Genomic DNA, 21,415 nt, shown 5'->3' on the forward strand with positions numbered 1-21,415 from the left:
CCAAAATGACCGCCCCATTATAGCTGATTTTATAAATCCATAATAATACAAATATTATCGCCTAATGTTGTGTTAGATCTTTTTATCAACTTAATTTTTGTGAACATTACAAGTTTTGAACTTCTATATGCTATTTATGGCCTGTAGGCCTCATTGACCTGAGCTCATACAACGTGTTTTTTGAGTAAATAAAGCATCATGTATGGATTATTTTGACTAGAACAAATACTCAGATGAAACATATTGTGCTATTTATCACAGGCTACTTTGTGTCAAAGTTTAACAAGGACTCTCTCACCAGTGTCATGATCAAAGATATGATCAAGAGCCTCCTCAAATACAGTATATCATTTGGTCATTGTGCTGCCACAGTATGAGTTGTGAGTAAAGGCCTTAACAAAATCCTCATGTCCCAGAGCTGCTAGAAAAGTTCTATTGTTATTGAAACAATGTTGCGATTGTTTGTGAGAATGCCAACAGGTGTGGTTCCCGTGGGGGAAAGGTTCTATTGGGGATAAGTTTCCATGGGGGTTGCCATGGAAGCTAAGAAGGAGTGAAGTGTGTGTGTGTGCTCAAACACACATGCATGTGGGGGTCTGGGAGAGGAAGTGTGTCCATCTGATGAATGGGCATGTGCTTGAACTGAATTTTCTACACCAATTGTAGTCTCACCCATTCATTTCTAATGACCGGTCATTTTTGACCAGGAACACCACAGGTGTACAAAAGTTAAATTAAACACCCAAAATGTAATGAAAATCATCCAAATGTATTCAAAGTGTTCAGATGCCCTGTGTGGACAAAGTCATGGAACCTTATGACAGTCAGATTAAATGAACTACATTTTTCAGAGAGAGGACTTGTAAATAGGTCCAATTCAACCGGAACACAGCAGGAGTGTTAATGGAGGACTGGGATACAATTTTGTGAAAATCACTGAAATCCTGGTATTGTCTTGTTTTTTTTTGTCCTGGTGTCTTATGGAATCACTCCAGTCTGGAAGGATGCACTAGACCCAACCTGCTCTCTGTCTGCTGCTGTTAGGCGTCATTATTGCCTAGATCCTAGAGCGACGTTGTTGACTAACCCAGGCTTTTTTGCCTTTTGATTTAGACTTGATATGGTTACTGTGAATTTGATCTTTGTGTGTGTGTGTTTAGAGGGAGTCCACGTGTCAAGGTCACCCCAGGTTATAAAGAAGAGCAGTGTGCCCCTGCTCTCAGCCTGGAGATGAAGAGACCCATCGATCTGGAGGCTCCCATCACCAGGTACTACAGTGTCTCACACACACACGCTATATACACACACACGCGGTATACAAACCCCAACACATGCACACAGTATACAAACCCCAACACATGCACACAGTATACAAACCTAAACACGGAATCGCACATACATATACATACATACATACATACATACATACATACATACATACTACTGGACACTGAAGTGTGTTTAGTATGCAAGTAACCAAAAATGTTGTTTTACATTCTGGACTGGTGCACATGGTACGTACTTCAGCCACTGTACGTTTTGTGCCGAAGAGATTTCCTCTTCTTCCCAAACCAATTTATCAATTTGACTGCGGAAAATTATTAAACTGCGTATGGCTTCGCACATTCTTCCTCTGGTCCCTGTGGACTTCAGTAGGACATTAAAGATCTATCATCCTTGCGTTTCCTTTGTGTCTCTGTCTGTGTGTGGGGGTGTGTCTCTGTCTGTGTGTGTGGGGGTGTGTCTCTGTCTGTGTGTGTGGGGGTGTGTCTCTGTCTGTGTGTGTGGGGGTGTGTCTCTGTCTGTGGGTGTGTCTCTGTCTGTGTGTGTGGGGGTGTGTCTCTGTCTGTGTGTGTGGGGGTGTGTCTCTGTCTGTGTGTGTGGGGGTGTGTCTCTGTCTGTGTGTGTGGGGGGTGTGTCTCGCTCTCTCTCTCTCTGTGTGCACGTGTTCCCATCCTCCCAGTAGCCTGGCTTTAGAGCTGCATGCCTGGGGTGAACTGAGCAGAGCAGCTAAGCTCCAGTATTGTCCTTTTTGCTTGAGAAGGCCCATTCTCCAGAGAGTCCTGTTGGCTCTAGAATGCCCCATTCTGCTCTGGAGAGATGGAGCCAGACCACAGTCAGATTACTGAGGCTAGGCTATCGGGTAGTCCTCAGTACTCACAGACCATCTGAGTACACTGGGACCACACATTCCAGCCTGGTTCCTCTGCATCTCCCCAGGAGAATGACACTTCTTCTCTTTCTCTTTCATCTGTCTGTCTTCTATTATCTGTCACTCTTCCTTTTATCCGACTGAATTTTTCTGTCGCATGCTCTCTCTCTCTCTCTCTCTCTCTCTCTGTCTCTCTGTCTCTCTGTCTCTCTCTCTGTCTCTCTCTCTGTCTCTCTCTCTGTCTCTCTCTGTCTCTCTCTCTCTCTCTGTCTCTCTCTGTCTCTCTCTGTCTCTCTCTCTCTCTCTGTCTCTCTCTGTCTCTCTCTGTCTCTCTCTGTCTCTCTCTGTCTCTGTCTCTGTCTCTCTCTCTGTCTCTGTCTCTGTCTCTGTCTCTCTCTGTCTCTGTCTCTGTCTCTCTCTGTCTCTCTCTCTCTCTCTGTCTCTCTCTCTCTCTCTCTGTCTCTCTCTCTCTGTCTCTCTCTCTCTGTTTCTCTCTCTCTGTCTCTGTCTCTCTCTCTCTGTCTCTGTCTCTCTCTCTCTCTCTCCATTTTCTACTCATTTCTGTTGCGCGCGCCCTCTCCCTCTGAATTTGACAGTCGCTCTGTTACATACTCGCTCTCACATGTTCTTTTCTCCCTATGTCTTTCTAGCTGCGCTTCAGGCATAACAATGAGCAGGAGCGTCTATTTGAAGGACGGCGTTAAGGGGTCCGAGTGACTGTAGGAGAGGTGCTGGGTGCTTCTGATCTGCTGCCGTAAATCATTGTTTCGGGGCCTTCCTCTCAGATCCTCTATATGGGCTGCTTTAACATCCCCAGTGCATTCTCTCTCGCTCTCTTTCTTGTTGTTGTGTGGGAGACACTAAGACCTGGTACTAGGAATAGATGTGCACACAGCCGGGCGTCTAGTAAACACTAGCTAAACACCCCTCTCTCTCTCTCTCTCTCTCTCTCTCTCTCTCTCTCTCTCTCTCTCTCTCTCTCTCTCTCTCTCTCTCTCTCCTCCCCCAGTATTAAGTCTCTTCAGGAGGACTTGTTGGTGTCTACAGCTGATGGCTACCTCCACATCCTCCACTGGGACGGAGTCAGCAATGGCCGGAAGGCGATCAGTCTCTGCACCGTCCCCTTCTCCCTGGACCTTCAGTCAGCACGCGGTCAGTCACACTCACTATATACCATCCTCTCCTCGCCACCCTCTTCCTACCTCGCCTGCTGGTACCCACCCCACCCGATCCCTCTCAACTGACCTGAACCTCTACCCATGTGTACATTTGCAGTCGGGCTCAATCTACACCATCCTCTCCCCAGACCTCGCCATCCTCTCCCAACTACATCTATACATGTTTACATAAAACGAGGCCATAGAGATCGTATCTAACTGGCAGCCCATTTCAGATCTTTTTTCCCACTCATTGGTCTTTTCACCCATCCCATCAAATCGTTGCACATCAGATCTTTTTCATAGCTGATCTGATTGGTCAAAAGACCAATTGGTGGTGGGGGGGGGGGGGGGGGAATAAAAATCTGAATTGGGCTGCCTGTGTAAACGCAGCCTAAGTGTCGTCCCTACGTAGGCCTGAAGTCATGTATGTGCGTAATGTTTCTAGATCACTGTGTTTCTTCATGCGTTTTATTGCTTGTGCAGGTGGTCCGTCTCTGGACCTGGAGGGGCTGCACATCACAGACATGGAGTACTGTGTGACTCTGGATGGCTTTGCTGTGGTGCTTGACGACGGGAGGCTGGGATTCATCAGTCCTGTAGCCAGCAGGTTTACTGCAGAAGTACGAGAAAGAAGTCCGTGTGTGTGTGTGTGTGATTTGCTGTGGTGCTTGACGATCGGCAGGCTAGAATTGATAAGAGCTCTGGGAGAAGTGTTGTTTTGGGGTGTGTGCGTTTTTGCTGCGGTGCGCGCACAATGCAGCCGTGTTCTGTAAGTCATGTGAAGCGTGACTGTCGAGGGTTGATGGAAAATGGGGGTGTGGGGGGGGGGAGAGGAAGTGAAAGGCGGAGGCGAGTGTCTGCCTGCGCGTGAGTCGGGAGTGACGTACGGTGATCTATCGGACTGTCTCTTGTCTCCTCCAGCAGCTGCAGGGCGTCTGGGCAGCAGACGTAACAGACGGCACGTGTGTGGCGGTCAACAATAAGTACAGGCTGATGGCGTTTGGTTGTGCCAGGTACGTGTGTGTCCTGCCGACATCAGTACAGGCCTCTGTAGCCACTTCCTATCTGCTGTTTAACTGAAATGCAAATTACAAAATCAAGAGGTCCAGGGTCCCACTGTTCAGTCAGTCAGTTAAGCAGGAGGTGTGTGTGTGTGTGTGTGTGTGTGTGTGAGAAAACACACACAAGCTGGCAGATTGCACAATCCGTGAGAACCGCTTGTCAAACACACACCAATCACAAAGGCGGACAGCGGCTTGATTTGCACACACACTGACCTGCAGGGATGAGTCCAGCAGAGAGAACCTGAGTGGCAGTAGATAATGGGTCAATCACTGGCTGTGGAATCGACAACCTTTCTCTTCATTAAATGCCTGCTCATTATTTCAGCGTTTTGTTTTTCATTTAGGAAACGTCGGCTAATGAATTGCTGGTCCTCGGTATTAAACAAGATTGACTTGAACTTGACCGCACAGGCGGCTGTTATGTAATATGCCTACCTCTGATGGGTCAGCGTTGTTTATTCATGTGTTGAATCCCCTGACTGTGTTTGTGAAATTCAATTTGGTTTATTTGCTTTCGGTACATAATTGCCCAAGCACAATGTTACCTTAGAATAAAGAGTAATGAGTAATTATTAACATTTGTCTGTCTTTAATTTGTCTGTCTCTCTCTGTTCCAGTGGCTCAGTATTGGTGTACATGATTGACACCACTACAGGATCCATGCAGCTCTCCCACAAGCTGGAGCTCACCCCAAAACACTTCCCCGGTATGTCTGTCTCTGACTGACCACCAGCTCACGCTCCCATTCTAGTGTTGACAGATGAGAGAAAGTACACTTCATACAAGCTAGTACGCCCCGTCAGGTTTTAACACAATGGTATCACATGATGCCTCTTTATAGTGCTGGTTTTCGTTTTGACTCGAAAGTGCTAGTGATTCTATGTAGTAGTTCCCCTCAACACATCAGCCATGCTGAACCATTGGTTTGTTTATGGTACACTCCTACCCCCTAGTGGTAGTGGGTGGTATGAAAGTACAGTACCTTGTAAAATCCTATTGACATTTTCAATGACCCTGGGCTAGATTACGTCACAGGGATGTTTATTTTACACGGTACTGTATTATCTCTGTTAAACCAAAGAAACCATACTACTGTAAAAGCAGAGTTGTGGTCAATTCCGTCAATTCAGGAAGTAAACCATATTCCTATTCTACTTTTCCTCAATTGAAATGGATTGACTCAACTGTGTTACTGAAAAGATTTCTGTCTGACCGGTCGCCGTGTCTGTATCGAATCTCCCTCCCTCAGACGTGTGGAACAAGACGGGCGCGGTGACGCTGATCCGCTGGTCCCCCGACTACAGCGTTGCCATGGTGACCTGGGAGTGCGGCGGGCTGTCTTTGTGGAGTGTGTTCGGCGCACACCTCATCTGTACGCTCGGGGAGGACTTTGCGTGAGTGACGAGACACAGCGGTCTTCTTCTCTATTCTTCCTCCTCTATTGGTCTCCGTTTTCCTCCTTGCCCTCCAGGACTCCGCAGCCGTAGCACAATTCACACCGCTGTCGTCTTGTCAGCTACGCTCTATGGTGCAGGCTGCGCGCTCTCATACGGTACAGGTTGAGCAGGCGTCATCCTGAAGGGGACAAAAAAAACTGTGCAAAATCTTATCTTTTTCTCCTTGCGATTTGTGTATATTATAAACCCTTATCTATGACTATGGTCTCGACCCCAGGTATCGGTCAGACGGCACTAAGAAGGATCCTATACAGATCAGCTCTATGTGCTGGGGAGCGGAAGGCTACCACCTGTGGGTCATCACCAGTAAAGAGGAAGCAGCGCTTGTGGAGAACATGGAGGAGGCTCCACCTCCTACCCAGACCAAGCAGGCGGGCATACTGCAGTTCCACTTCATCAAAAGCGCCCTGACCGTTAACCCCTGCACGGTGAGCTTATGGACAAAGGCGTCAATGCACACATTCCTGACACCAACCAATTTTGCTTGCTGGGCTCTTTTGTGTAGAATACTGATATGTTGCAAACATATTGATTATTCGTCGATTCCCTGTTGTCCGTCCCAGAGTAACCAGGAGCAGGTTTTACTACACGGGGAAGACCGTCTGTACCTGACCTGTGGTGACCCCACCCAGGTCCCATCCAGCAGCTCAGATGGCCCTCACACCCCTCACCCCCATAACCTCGCCCATGGCCTGGAGGGCAGCCCCCTTCACCACCGCTCCGCCCCCTCGCCCAACGCCATCTCTCAGGGACTCAGCACTTTACTGGGACACAAGCACTGGCACGTGGTCCAGGTACATCCTCATAAAACTTCTTCATTCGTTTCGAATTCAAAAAGCGTTGTTGTCCATCAGCTGGCTATCTATTCAAATGTTGCTTTGATATGTTGAAGCTTAACAAGTTAGAAATTATGTTTTAGTATCCTGTCAGTAAAACTATCCTGTGTTTTTCCTCTGTCGTAGATTCACAGCACATACCTAGAGAGCAATTGGCCTATACGGGTGAGTCGGTGTGGGAAATACTTCTACGTCTGTCCTTAGGGATAAGTATTCAGTGTGTGTGTATGTGCGGCTACATAAAACCATGTTAACCTGAGTTGTCAAATTAATGCAGTTTTTCCAGATACCCAATGTCGTCATGTGCACTTGGCCTGCTATGTCTATGGCTTCTAATGCATGAGAGGTGTGTGTGTGTGTCTCTAGTTTGCAGCCATAGACACAGCAGGCCAGTGCATAGCGGTGGCAGGGAGACGTGGATTTGCACATTACTCCATGTCCTCCAGGAAATGGAAGCTGTTTGGGAACATCACTCAGGAGCAGAACATGACCGTGACAGGGGGGCTGGCCTGGTGGAAGGACTTTGTCGTTGTTGCGTGTTACAATTTCATCGACCGGCAAGAAGAGGTAAGACGGCATAACACGGATATCTAACGTTCAGGAACAATACTACTTTTTTTTTTAAATACATTTTACACCACCCTGTTCTGAACATGTATGGGCCAAATTTGCATGGACAAATTGATTGAGAATGTGTGATCGTTTGCGCATGAGCTCAGTTTGATTGGTCGATTTGATGGATTGACAAAGTGAGCAGCTGTACTTTCTTTCCTCCTCTGTCGTTTCTCCCCTCCCGGCGTAGCTGCGTCTGTACCTCCGGTCGTCCAACCTGGACAATGCCTTCGCCTCCGTCACCAAGCTGCACTCTGACACTCTGCTGCTCAACGTGTTCAGAGACCTGATCGTCCTCTTCAGAGCAGACTGCTCCATCTGCCTCTACAGCATCGAGAGGAGGCACGACGGGTAGGGAGGGACGAACACGCTTAGGACAGGCACACGCATGCACACCCACTCATACAAAAACAAAATAATCTCTCACACACATTTATTAGCAGGCAGGACGAGACCGGTAGGGAAGATCACCTGACAGAGGTCTCGGATGATAATCAATAGTGTTGTGAAAATAAATTCACATGAGAACTTTAGAAAAATCCATTAATACTTATCACATGCCATTGGTTGGGGCTTTAACTGGGGGTGGGGGGGGCTTTACAAAGGGCCTATCCAATCAATGTTATTAGTAGCGTATTGTCTTTCTCTGAAGGCCCAACCCGTCAGCCTGTGTTGAGCTGCTTCAGGAGGTGTCCATGTCCCGCTACATCCCCCATCCCGCCCTGGTGGTGTCTGTCACTCTCACCTCGGTACGCACAGAGACCGGCATGGCGCTTAAAGCCCCACAGCAGGTACTGGTTTCAATACACACATGAAATCCCATCAGAAGCCCGTCTCTTCAGACATCCGCGTGGCTCTTCTACCACTGCCCTCCCTGCTCCTAGCGCTTTTCTTTCGTCGATTTAGCAGAGGGGTCTCCAACTCCTGTTCCTGGAGAGCTACCGTCCTGTAGGTTTTCACTCCAACCCTAATCTAGCACACCTGATTCTAATAATCAGCTGGTTGATAAGCTGAATCAGGTTAGTTAGAGCTGGGGTTGGAGCCAAAAACCTACAGGAGGGTAGCTCTCCAGGAACAAGGGTTGGAGAGCCCTTATTTAGCAGCTATTTTGAACAGAGTTTGTATTTGCGCTGATGTCTTTTTAACGTACTTTAGTGAATGCACTGATTTGTGAATCACTCTGGATAAATGTCTGCTAAATTGTTAAAATGTGAATGACTAATTTGTGTCGCTGTACTAGGCCTGTATGGCAGAGAGCATCATGCTGAACCTGGCTGGCCAACTCATCATGCTACAGAGAGACCGGTCTGGACCACAGGTACGAGAGAAGGAAGACCAGAAGAAACTGGTGAGTCACTCACGCAGACACACACACACACACACACACACACACACACACACACACACACACACACACACACACACACACACACACACACACAGTATCAGTCAAAAGTTTGGACACCTACTCATTCAAGGGTTTTTCTTTATTTTGACTATTTTCTACATTGTAGAATAATAGTGAGTGCATCAAAACTATTAAATAGCATGTATGGAATCATGTAGTAACTAAAAAAGTGTTAAACAAATCAAAATATATTGCCTTGATGACTGTTTTGCACACTCTTGGCATTCTCTCAACCAGCTTCATGAGGTAGTCACATGGAATGCATTTCAATTAACAGGTGTGCCTTGTTAAAAGTTTCTTTCATTGATGTGTTTGAGCCAATCAGTTGTGACAAGGTAGGGGTGGTATACAGAAGATAGCCCTATTTGGTAAAAGCCCAAGTCCATATTATGGCAAGAACAGCTCATAAGCAAATAGAAACTACAGTCCGTTTCTTTAAGACATTAAGGTCAGTCAATCAGGAACATTTGAAGAACTTTGAAAGTTTCTTCAAGTGCAGTCGCAAAAACCATGAAGCACTATGATGAAACTGGCTCTCATGAAGACTGCCACAGGAAAGGAAGACCCAGAGTTACCTCTGCTGCAGTTACCAGTCTAAATATATGCTTCAGAGTTCAAGTAACAGACACATCTCAACATCAACTGTTCAGAGGTGACTGCGTGAATCAGGCCTTCATGGTCGAATTGCTGCAAAGAAACCACTACTAAAGGACACCGATAATAAGAAGAGACTTGCTTGGGCCAAGAAATACGAGCAATGGACGTTAGACCGGTGGGAATTTGTCCTTTGGTCTGATGAGTCCAAATATGAGATTTTTGGTTCCAACTGCCATATCTTTGTGAGACGCAGAGTAGGTGAACGGATTATCTCCGCATGGAGGAGGAGGTGTGGTAGTGTCACCAGCTAAGCACCATCTGTGAATTATTTAGAATTCAAGGCACACTTAACCAGCATGGCTACCACAGCATTCTGCAGTGATACGCCATCCCATCTGGTTTGCTCTTAGTGGGACTATCATTTGATTTCATCAGGACAATGACCCAACACACCTCCAGGCTGTTTAAGGGCTATTTGACCAAGAAGGAAAGTGTTGGAGTGCTACATCAATTGACCTGGCCTCCACAATCACCTGACCTCAACCCAATTGAGATGGTTTGGGATGAGTTGGACTGAAAAGTGAAGTAAAAGCAGCCAACAAGTGCTCAGCATATGTGGGAACTCCTTCAAGACTGTTGGAAAAAGCATTCCTCATGAAGCTGGTTGAGAGAATGCCAAGTGTGTGCAAAGCTGTCAAGGCAAACGGTGACTACTTTGAAGAATCTGAAATATATAAAATATACTTTGATTTGTTTAACACATTTTTGCTTACTACATGATTTCATATGTGTTATTTCATAGTTTTGATGTCTTTACTATTATTCTACAATGTAGAAAATCCCTTGAATGTGTCTCAACATTTGACTGGTACTGTACACACACACCTACCTACCTACTGTTTGGGCTGTATAGCCTACTCCTACAGTCATTGTCATGCTATACAGCACAACCAGATCTGGGACCGGACTAAGTCACCCCCCTTGTAATAGTTGTCTTTGTCTCGTCATAATACATATATTGATCGATTTAATTTGTCATACTTGTCATTGTCCATGTAGATCTATAGCATCTTACCCACCGGCCACAGTATGCACTGTGGTGCGTGTATGCTAACCCGGTGTGTCACTCTCTGTTTCTAGCTGCAGTTCTGTCCTCCCGTGGTTCTGGCTCAGTGTGTAGAGAACGTGTGGACGACGTGTCGCAGTAACAAGAAGAAGCGCCACCTGCTGGAGGCTCTGTGGCTGTCCTGTGGCGAGGCCGGAATGAAGGTGTGACTGCCCCTTCGTCTTATTGAAATGAAACGCTTGTTGTTATTATTCCAATCTACACATCCTTCTATAAATTGCAACAATAAAAACACATGTATGGTTACATTGGAAGGAATTTGAAGTATGTCGGTGTGTTTCATGATCGACTTGTTAGTGCCGAGCATATTATTCAATGCTGCAACGGTGATTGTTTAATTGTACCTTTCAAAAGGTGTGGCTGCCCCTGTTCCCGCGGGACCACCGTAAGCCCCACTCGTTCCTGTCCCGGCGCATCATGCTCCCCTTCCACATCAACATCTACCCCCTGGCCGTGCTGTTTGAAGACGCCCTGGTGCTGGGGGCCTCTAATGAGACCGTGCTTTACGACGGCCTGCAGGTACTGTAGTAGGAGTATTATATTGTAGTTATTACAGTAATAGTATTATCTGGTGCTGAGGGTTGGCAACGAGAACCTGGTCTCCGACGGCCTGCAAGTAAGGGAGGGGGGGGATGATATCGAATCCTAGATGCCATCTCTTGACGTTGTGCCAAGGCTCTTCCGCTCTACAACTGTACAAATCACGGTCTCTGTGCGAATAAAGTAATCATCGTGTTCTTCTGCAGGGTCCCAGAGAGGGCCAGGAGCCTCTTGAGGTGATGTTCCCTTACTGCACGGTGGAGAGGACCTCCCAGATCTACCTCCACCACATCCTGCGCCAGCTACTCGTGCGTAACCTGGGAGAGCAGGCTCTGCTCCTGGCCCAGTCCTGCGCAGCGCTCCCCTACTTCCCCCACGTCATGGAGCTCATGGTCCACGTGGTGCTGGAGGAGGAGGCCACATCCCGGGAGCCCATCCCCGACCCGCTGCTGCCCACGGTGGCCAAGTTCATCACCGAGTTCCCCCTGTTCCTCCAGGTAAGGAGGAGGGAGAGAGCGATGTGGATGGAGGAGTAGTTAATGAACGAAACCTAGGCTGTGTGTGAAATGGCATCCTAGCTTTGTGTTTGAATCCTCTGTGATTTTTTCAATGCGTGTATTGTCGTACTCGGCTGAGGCAACTCTTGTGTATTTTCAACTGAATTAATTCATTTGTTCATTCATGTTTTCTTCCTCCAGACCATCGTGCACTGCGCCAGGAAGACTGAGTACGCCCTGTGGAACTACCTGTTTGCTGCCGTGGGCAACCCCAAGGATCTGTTTGAGGAATGTCTGATGGCTCAGGACCTGGACACAGCAGCATCCTATCTCATCATACTGCAGGTGTCTATATATACTCCCCTATCCCATGGTACTGTAAGATTCCTATCCTATAAGCCAGAGGCACATTATTTAGAAATGTGACTGGTATCAGGTATGGAGCGAGGGTTGGGGCTCCGGTTAGGATTGGAGCCACTGTACGGTGAGGGTTGGAGCCAGGGTGAGGGTTGGAGCCAGGGTGAGGGTTGGAGCCAGGGTGAGGGTAATGTTAGGGGTGGAGTTATGTCGTAAATGTTTTGTATTGATAATGTAACTGTGTCGTCTAGAACATGGAGGTTCCGGCGGTGAGCCGGCAGCACGCTACACTGCTCTTCAACACGGCTCTGGAGCAGGGCAAGTGGGACCTCTGTCGTCACATGATCCGATTCCTCAAGGCCATTGGCTCTGGGGAGATGGAGACCCCGCCTCCAACACCAACCACTCAGGTATCGGAGAGAACTAATTCGAACTCGCTGCTTCTGCTCGGTCTTCCACCTCGGTCTCTTTCTCGCTCTCTCTACATCTTTCTGTGAGGTCAGAGGGTTTTCTTTGGAATTATGGTAGAGCTAAATCTCTAAGCGGCTAGTCTAATCTATGGGGATGATATTAGAGATGGTCTAAAAATACTGTATAAAGACTGCTATTAAGGCTACTGCCTCACGTCCACCTCTCTCTATTTAAGCAATAAGGCCCGACGGGGGTGTGGTATGTGGCCAGTATACCACGGCTAAGGGCTGTTCTTAGGCACGACGCAGTGCGGCCAAGGCCTGGATACATCGCTTAGCCATGGTTTATGGGCCATATACCACAAACCTCCGAGGTGACTTATTGCTGTTATGAACTGGTTACCAACGTAATTAGACCAGTACATTTTGTAAAAAATATATATAATGTCCATATGGTATATGATCTGGTATACCATGGCCTTCAGCATTCAGGGCTCGAACCATCCGCTTTATAATTCAATATAAATTGGATATACTGTATATTTTGTCTTTGAGTATACGCCTGCTGTTTCAGGGGCTTGCTGGATGAGTTTTCCCCTCCTGATCATGAGCACGTTGTTCCAAAACAAGATTGGAATTTGAAATGCTTTCCCCGTAAGTGACCAGGTGATGTGTCCTCTCAACAGGAACCCAGTTCGACGGGAGGCTTCGAGTTCTTCAGGAACCGCAGCATCAGTCTGTCCCAGTCAGCTGACAGCATCCCCGCTGGGAAGTTTAACCTACAGAAGACCTTCAGCATGCCCTCTGGGCCCTCCACTAAAGGGTACGGCTGGTATTATTATAATCAAATATTCAATTGAACAGATTTTATTCAGTGAGACTTAAAGTACAGTGAGTGCATACGTTTTTTCCGTGTATCCGTGTATGCGTGATCCTTGCAGGAATTGAACACACGACCGTGGCGTTGCTAGCCCTTCTCTTGTATCTACTGAGCCAGGCAGGCCAACTACTGCTGGGCTCCAGTCCTCAAGTTCAAATGAACAATGATGATGATAACATAACATGTAGTAATTATATAAAGGATTAGTGGGCTATTATCTGTTTTGCATAATTAATTGGATGGAATTGAGACCAGCCCTCGTGGTATTTGCGCTATTCGTGCTACTGGCCTTTCCCATCGTACCTATAATAGCTCTTCCGTCTCTTCCATGTGTCCTCGCTCTAGGTCTGAGCGATGGAGTAAGGACAGTGACTGTGCTGAGAACATGTACATAGACATGATGTTATGGCGTCACGCCCGACACCTCCTGGAGCAGGTCCGCCTCAAAGACCTAGGCTGTTTCTCCGCCCAGCTGGGCTTCGAGCTGATTGGCTGGCTGTGCCGCGAGCGCACGCGGGTGGCGCGGGTCGATGACTTTGTCATGGCGCTGAAGTGTCTCCACAAGGACTTCCTGTGGCCGTTTCCTGTCATCCCAGCATGCTCGATCAGCTCGCCCTTCAAGAACGGACACCGCAAGACGGGTGAGGGTCTGGTGCGGGGGGGGTGTGTGTGTGTGTGTGGCTGTATCTGCCCTCAGCTGTGGTTGTCGGTCTCCCCAGTCAACTTCTTCTTTTTGTAAGTGTGTTCAGTGTGTATGGCGACGCTCCTGTATATGTGTTTCTCCCTCCTCCAGTGCTGAGCCAGCGGCTGCTAAAGTCCCAGTCAGCAGACAGCCTGTTGAACAGTGACATGGACACAGCGCCCCCGCAGGCCTCAGCACGCAACAGCAACCACACCTGGCTGGACGGTCTGGGGGCACTGGGGCCGGAGCCTAAAGAGATGAACACAACCTCTTCCCACGGGGGGCCACAGACACAGGAGGCCTTCCTCTCTCCGCTCACTAACAAAAGTTAGTGGCCCTCCTCTACTTCAGCATTCACTTGTCACCCCCCCCCCCCTTTCTCTCTACATCTGCCTCTCGCTTTCTCTCTACCAGGCTCTCTCATTTCCTGTCTTATCCCTTTACCTCTTCTTCAAAATTCTCTCCGGGTCACCTCTCCCTCCATTCCTCTCCCCCCAGCGGAGGAGTGCAGTATCGGTTCGGCCACAGACCTGACAGAAACCAGCAGCATGGTGGATGGAGACTGGACCATGGTGGATGAGAACTTCTCCACTCTGAGTCTGACCCAGTCTGAGCTGGAACACATCTCCATGGAGCTGGCGAACAAGGGGCCTCACAAGTCCCAGGTCCAGCTACGGTAAGACTGTCATCCTCTCCAGTCTTCTCTATTAGGTGCTACAAAATACTCCTTCACCCCACCCACCATCCCAACCCAGCTAGATTTATGGCTGTGGTGACCTATTCTGCTTGTTGGTTTCATATGTAGGTTTGTGTATATCTTGTGTGATTTTGTTACCCTTTGTGTGTCCTTGGGTAGGTTTCCCAGACACAGATTAAGCCTATTCTGGACTAAAATGTTCTAAATGGAGAATCTCCATTGAACGTGATTCTTAGTGTAGGACTAGGTGTAATCTGTTTGGGAAACCAGCCCCTTCTGCACCATTCCTCATCTCTTTCTGTCCTCAGCTACCTGCTGCATGTGTTCATGGAGGCGGGCTGTCTGGAGTGGTGTGTTGTGATTGGTCTGATCCTGAGAGAGGCCACGGTCATCAAGCAGGTGGTCAACTTCCTGGACAGCCCAGAGGTTCCTCCTGAGACAGTCCAAAGTATCCGCTCCGGCCTGCTGGGAGTCGATGCGTGGGCCTCCGCAGACTGGTTAGTCTATCTATCTCTCTTTCTTTACTTTCTATCTCTGTCTCTCTCGCTCTCTGTCTCTCTCTCTCTCTGTCTCTCTCTCTCTCTTACTAAGCTAGGAGAACTGTTGCTGCACATGTCTATGACAAAAATTCAATGGATGCTTGAAATGGCTATGAATATTATGATGAATACTGACTCCCTCGCTCTCCTCCTCCTCCCTGTAGCCTGGGCTATAAACCCTTCCTGAAACTGATCCGGCCCCAGCTGCAGAAGCTGATAGAGACTGCTGTGGAGCAGGTCCAGCCTGAAGCCTTCCAGCCAGGGGCTTCCAACCCCAACTCCAAGCTGACTGAGCCCCAGCCCGGGTGCCCCAGGGCGGAGGACAGTAGAGGGCCTGCTCCCTTGTGCCTGGCCCTGCCCTTGGAGCCCTCTGGAGGGTTAGTGACAGAGGACGGAGGGGCTCCAGAGGAGCAGGAGGAGCAGGCGGCAGACGAGGGGGCGTATGACTGCACCCTGTCCTGACGTGCCCTGTCCTGACCTGGGTCGTGTTCATTAGCCACCAAAACGGAAGAAAATGGGCTGAAACAGGGAGGGACTACATAAACTGTTTTTTTGCCACGGTGTGTGTGCCCTAATGACTACAGCCCTGTCCTAACCTCTGACCTTGCTGGGCAGGTGAAGGGGTGTGGTGCGGGTGTGTGATGGGACACAGGATGAGGAGGAGGAAGGGGTCCTCAGACTGAATACTCTGCATTGTGGGTCTAGAACCAGTTTGTTGGCTGATGTGGACCCAGATATGTTACATCGACCATGTGTGTGTGTGTGTGTGTGTGTGTGTGTGTGTGTGTGTGTGTGTGTGTGTGTGTGTGTGTGTGTGTGTGTGTGTGTGTGTGTGTGTGTGTGTGTGTGTGTGAGTATATGCTTGTTTATGTGAGGCTTTTGTGTGTTACCATACTTTGGGTGTAAAACACAAGGAAGCTCTCTATTTTGTTTCTCTCCTGTCCGCATACTCACCCATCCCAGTGCTGGAACAGGGTCTGAGTGAGCGGAGTGGACTGGGCTGCTCCTGTGGTTGAGTGTCAGTATTATTCACTTGATTACGGACTTGAGTCACTGCAAACGACGCTTGCCAGGCCACAGCCAATTCATAGCACCCAAACAAAAACAAAGGCTTACCTAAGATATCCATACTGTACGACAGGTGGCTCAAACCTCTACATTTATTCTACTATTTGATCACAGACCAAGTTTTTGCGGATGATGAGTTTGGGCTTGTCGGGCTTTATTCTGGAATTAAGCGTACGAGCACAAGGCAGACAGTTTGTTGCAATTTAGCTTTTTACCAAAATGTGCTTTTCAGATCAGAGAATTGCTCGCTGTCCGTGTCGTGTGCTCGGCTAGGCTTCGGTGTCCGTCTAGATATAAATGTGTACTGCTCGGCTGGCTTTTCTGTGTGACTTGAGCGGATTCCCAGTCAGATCACCGCGACGACTTGTATAGGGTGAGCACAATGAACAAAAAGCGTCCGTGATGTTCTCCCCGACAGACCTGTCACACATGAACCTTTATTGGCAGCCATTCCACAGAACTGAACAGTTAAACCTTTATATATATTTTTCACAGTTTGCACAAACGTCTATTGTACCTTTTGTCGCGGAGTTAAGTTCAAGTATAACTTTGGTACTTTTGGCAAGAAACCGCCCCTGAAACCAGTCAACTGTGTGCCGGGACATTTTACGAGATGCATGCATTGTGCAAGGGGAGGTGTCTCATATTTTCATACCTCATAGTGTACAGTGGATTTTAAGATTATTTTCTGATACCTTTGTCAATAATGTGGTGGTCTTCTTTAGGAAATGATGTCCCCTTATTCCGATGCTAGACTGTGGCGTGAGAATATTCTTGGTCAAGAGCGAAGGCGTGTCTGTGTGTGCGACGATGACTTGGATTGGTCATGTATGTTGTTGACGAGGGCCTGATGAGCCCTCAACCGGGGGCGGCAGGTAGCCCCGAGGTCAGAGCGTTGGGCCAGTAAGCGAAAGGTTGCTGGTTTGAATACCGGAAACCGACAAGGTGATAAAAAAATATCTGTTGCCGTGTCCTTGAGTAAGGCCCTTAACCCTAATTGCTCCTGTTGCGCTGTACGACGGTGACCCTGGCTGTGACCCCACTCCCTGCGGGACACCCGAGAGGAGTTCGGATATGCCAACACAAAACCATTTCCATGAAACAAAACGTGTGCAACAGAACAAATATAAGCACCCCTCAAATGAATTCAACCAAACCGTGACTGACTCCTGAAGGGAGAATCTAACCATATCTGAGGACAAACCAAATGATTATGATGATCCTGACCTGCATCTTCACACACATACTTGGCTCGAGAATTGAAACATTACTGCTCAGTTAATTGGCTTCGGTCCTGTGGAGGATCCAATGGGAAGCAAACCATAGGAGAAACAGAACTATGTTCATTCACTTTATATTGATATGCCAGAGTTCACTTTTATTCGCCCCTTTTGTAAAGACAAAAAAAACTATTGTGTTAACCTAACGTCGTATATCGTTATCGTTATCGTTTTTAAGGTAGGATTGTGTTTTATCTCCTATCGGTGATTTTTGTCTTGCCTTGGGAATTGCTGTGGAGTTGAAGAGGTCCTGGACTCTTTAATGTATTCAGAATGAATATTCCCATAGTTTCTATAAGGACGTAGGTCTATAATGTCTCGGTCGTTATCACCGTGGTAACATACCAAAACCTTGGTCGCAAGCGGTGATACTGATAACAATGACTTTAAGAGAATCTCCAACACCGAAGCGGCTGCGTGTGTACGATGTAACTGCAAAGACCAAGTGGTATTGCATCTGTTAATGATTCTATATTGTTGACTAAGTACAGTATCCTCACATGGAATCGAGCTTTTATGAGGCCGAGTGTTATTCTTATTTATTGGTTGTGTTGTTATTACTATTCGAAATAGTCATTTTTATTCTTCAAAATGTTTTTATTTTTGGCTATATCAAAGCAGCTAATCAAGAGCTATTTAATTGCTTTTGCCTCAACATACTGTAGTCATCTGAGTCTTTAGACCCAGGCCCATATCCCACTGCCTGACCCGAAAAGAGCTCTCCACCTAAAACTGGGCGTCGGTTCGTCACGCGTCTCAGAGTAGGAGTGCTAGGTTCCGTTTTGCTTTTCAGATCATAATGTATACGATTACATGGACAAGGCGGATCCGAGTTGAATCTGGTGTGTTTGTCCGGCGCTACAGCAAAAAATGTGTGCTGTTCGGGGTACTCGAGGAGTTGAGGAACGCTGGTATCAAATCTTATTTGTCACATGTGCCGAATACAACAGGTGTGGACCTTACAGTGAAATGCTTACTTACAAGCCCTTAACCAACAATGCAGTTTTAAGAAAAATAAGAAATAAAAGTAATAAATAATTAAAGAGCAGCAGTAAAATAACAACAGTGAGGCTATATTCAGGGGGTACCGGTACGGCGTCAATCTCTGGGTAGTCATTTGATTAGATGTTCAGGAGTCTTATGACTTGGTGGTAGAAGCTGTTTAGAAGCTTCTTGGACCTAGACTTGGCGCTCCGGTACCTCTTTCCGTGCAGTAGGAGAGAAAACAGTCTATGACTAGGGTGGCTGGAGTCTTTGACAATTTTTAGGGCCTTCCTCTGACACCGCCTGGTATAGAGGTCCTGGATGGCAAGAAGCTTGGCCCCAGTGATGTACTGAGCCGTACACATTACCCTCTGTAGTGCCTTGCGGTCAGAGGCCAAGCAGTTGCCATACCAGGCAGTGATGCAACCCGTCAGGATGCTCTCGATGGTGCAGCTGTAGAACCTTTTGAGGACCCATGCCAAATATTTCCAGTCTCCTGAGGGGGAATAGGTTTTGTCATGCCCTCTTCACAACTGTCTTGGTGTGCTTGTTAATTTGTTGGTGACGTGGACGCTCTCAACCTGCTCCACTACACTCCCGTCGATGAGAATGGAGGCGTGCTCGGTCCTCCTTTTCCTGTAGTCCACATTCATCTCCTTTGTCTTGATCACGTTGAGGGAGAAGTTGTTGTCCTTGCACCACACGGTCAGGTCTCTGACCTCCTCCCTATAGGCTGTCTCGTCGTTGTCTGATCTAGGATCAGATCCCCCTTGTCCATGTAATCTTATACATTATGATCTGAGAAGCAAAATGGATCCTAGCACTACTTCTCTGAGACGCTTTATGAATAGAGGCTCAGGGATACTCGAGGACTGGAATTGGGAAAACACTGCTTTAGACAACTGTTGGTGCTCTGGACACAGCGGTTCTGTTTAACTTACTGTGCATGTAGGCTACGTTCCTCTATTATATTAGGTCCCTACAACTACAGAAAGTACAGCAATGGTGTCCACTTACTTACAGTAAGTACATCAGTATTAAATTGTGCAATTCTGAAATGTTACTTTGTTTCAGCTTTATCATGTTTTTTAATGTTTTTATTTGAATCCTTTTATTTTCAGTTTTCAGCCTTTTATTTGCATTCTCTGCTCCTCCTTTTTTTTCCCCCGTCACTCATACAGACCAAAATATTTTGTATTTTAATCATTATTTTGCTGCAGCTTACTGTGTTTGTAGTGTACATGGTGGTTTGCAGTTTTTTTTGTTTTGGCTCTGTTCTGATTCTCACTTATTGTTCTGCTGCGTTAAGAAAATCCCTTTGTACAGTCACGACGACTGTACGCCACATTGATGTGCTTGGCTATATTCCATCTCTGCTTTCAGTACGGTATAGTATATGCAGTCAGTGGCTTACTTTTGCTGCCTGCTCTCAAACTGTGAGGTTTACCTAACATGCATACAGTACTTGGCTAACCAAAGACAAATGTTCAGAGGCTTTCCGGTCGGTGTGTGCAGGTTGTTGAGAAGACGAGTGCTTGTGTAGAGGTGCATAGATGTACAATGAATCCCCCCCCACTCCCTCCGTGATGAGAAAGATGACCAACCATTGACGCTCAAACCAATTTTTTTCAGTTAGTTCTCAAGACTGTTTTTCTGTATCATATCGAAATAGATGTTATGATTTTCCACTTTATGTTTCTGTCTGATCTGAGGATGAAGAAGCCTATTGTTTTGTGTGTCTTGTCTTTGCTGCTGGGAAAAGCACAGTCATACCAGACGCAGTGGTACTGTGTTCAAAGAAAGCCGGTGTCAAGGGCGTTATAAGAACATCTCTGGTTCATGCATACACTATATAGGTGATCAAAGACATACCGAGTGGAAGAGGACTCTTTTACTTCATGTTGTACTTTAAAGTATTGCCTATCTATGACACATTACCTGGGTCATGCAGACAGTTGGCCATCTTCAATGCAGTGTACAGTATATAGTGTTTCTTGTACAATTAGCCTTTTCTACTAATTTTTTTTGTTTTCTATTTTATTTTTTTCCTGTACATAAAGAACAATAAATTATTTTAAACAAAAAATGACTTTTTTTCCCAATTTGCAATTGATATTTTCAAAGACGACGACTACCAAAAATAACGGTTAAATCATGTATTAAGCACTTAATTGCTCTACGCGGTGGTATCTTCATTTGAACACGTGTTCATTTCAAGCTTCTTTTTTGCATGGGGGGAAAAAACAGTGGTTCTTTTTCACTTACTGTGCTTGACACATCATTCCCGTAAATTATATCAACCATGTTAATCCTGTTGTCATGCTATAATAACTGATTTAAAAGTATGGTTAGGGGGTAACACCAGTTGATGAATATCTAAAAATGTAATACAAAACTGCACTTTATTCAGTGGCTCTGAAATACACTGCAACTAAGTAAAATGTAAATTAAAAAAGGGATAAGTGAGTTAAATTTGAACAAAACATGGCAAGATAACACTTTTACTTCAACATAGGTCCCCAGAAAACTCATTCAGCAAAGACAATCAATGAACAAACATGGACTTAAGATGTTGCCATGTAAATTTCAGTTCCCATTTTTCTAACTCAAGTTTAAGTTAAATGATATCAGCAATATGAATTACAAAAATTTTCATTAAAAAAATTAAAGTGAAATTTGAGGCCCATATCATGGGATTCAATTCATATTTTCACCAAATATTGACCCAGATTAAATTAGCGCATTGGAATTCATGTTTAATGGGATATGACTATTTGTAGGCCTTTGCTAGCTCCTTTTGAATACTGTTTATCATAGTTTGTTTGAACTTGACATGTACTTTGGTGAACATGGGAACGAGTGCACTATCAAGACACTAGTGATTGCGTTTTGTTAGCAATGCTACATATAAAGGAAATTTCCAGTTGAGATCGGATTGAATCCCCTGCCTTAGTGCTGGATTCAATCCCTATCGAGGAAGATCTGTTCTAACTCACGTTTGCGGTGACTGCATTCACGGTAAGGGCTGCAAATGTCGGCCCAATGAGACATTTTCTTTAAATGGCGTTT

At 46.6% G+C, this 21,415-nt stretch overlaps 1 protein-coding gene across 1 annotated transcript in view; it reads left to right on the forward strand.

The window, feature by feature from the left end:
- LOC120025845 (guanine nucleotide exchange factor subunit RIC1-like) overlaps nucleotides 1-18,372 on the forward strand; it is a 67,316-nt gene extending 48,944 nt beyond the window's left edge. Inside the window, exons 4-27 of the mRNA XM_038970543.1 lie at nucleotides 1,161-1,268; nucleotides 3,162-3,304; nucleotides 3,796-3,932; nucleotides 4,234-4,325; nucleotides 4,994-5,082; nucleotides 5,626-5,770; nucleotides 6,051-6,261; nucleotides 6,397-6,627; nucleotides 6,796-6,834; nucleotides 7,036-7,236; nucleotides 7,472-7,632; nucleotides 7,934-8,072; nucleotides 8,522-8,629; nucleotides 10,427-10,555; nucleotides 10,767-10,931; nucleotides 11,159-11,449; nucleotides 11,651-11,794; nucleotides 12,058-12,216; nucleotides 12,903-13,039; nucleotides 13,442-13,737; nucleotides 13,890-14,105; nucleotides 14,277-14,454; nucleotides 14,784-14,972; nucleotides 15,179-18,372. Of these exons, the coding sequence (XP_038826471.1) occupies nucleotides 1,161-1,268; nucleotides 3,162-3,304; nucleotides 3,796-3,932; nucleotides 4,234-4,325; nucleotides 4,994-5,082; nucleotides 5,626-5,770; nucleotides 6,051-6,261; nucleotides 6,397-6,627; nucleotides 6,796-6,834; nucleotides 7,036-7,236; nucleotides 7,472-7,632; nucleotides 7,934-8,072; nucleotides 8,522-8,629; nucleotides 10,427-10,555; nucleotides 10,767-10,931; nucleotides 11,159-11,449; nucleotides 11,651-11,794; nucleotides 12,058-12,216; nucleotides 12,903-13,039; nucleotides 13,442-13,737; nucleotides 13,890-14,105; nucleotides 14,277-14,454; nucleotides 14,784-14,972; nucleotides 15,179-15,476 (4,006 nt within the window). The 3' untranslated portion in view covers nucleotides 15,477-18,372. The remainder of the gene's footprint in view (nucleotides 1-1,160; nucleotides 1,269-3,161; nucleotides 3,305-3,795; nucleotides 3,933-4,233; nucleotides 4,326-4,993; nucleotides 5,083-5,625; nucleotides 5,771-6,050; nucleotides 6,262-6,396; nucleotides 6,628-6,795; nucleotides 6,835-7,035; nucleotides 7,237-7,471; nucleotides 7,633-7,933; nucleotides 8,073-8,521; nucleotides 8,630-10,426; nucleotides 10,556-10,766; nucleotides 10,932-11,158; nucleotides 11,450-11,650; nucleotides 11,795-12,057; nucleotides 12,217-12,902; nucleotides 13,040-13,441; nucleotides 13,738-13,889; nucleotides 14,106-14,276; nucleotides 14,455-14,783; nucleotides 14,973-15,178) is intronic.
- Nucleotides 18,373-21,415: the final 3,043 nt, after the last annotated feature.

This window comes from Salvelinus namaycush, chromosome 31 (genome assembly GCF_016432855.1).
Source record: "Salvelinus namaycush isolate Seneca chromosome 31, SaNama_1.0, whole genome shotgun sequence".
In the NCBI taxonomy this organism is placed as follows: domain Eukaryota; kingdom Metazoa; phylum Chordata; class Actinopteri; order Salmoniformes; family Salmonidae; genus Salvelinus; species Salvelinus namaycush.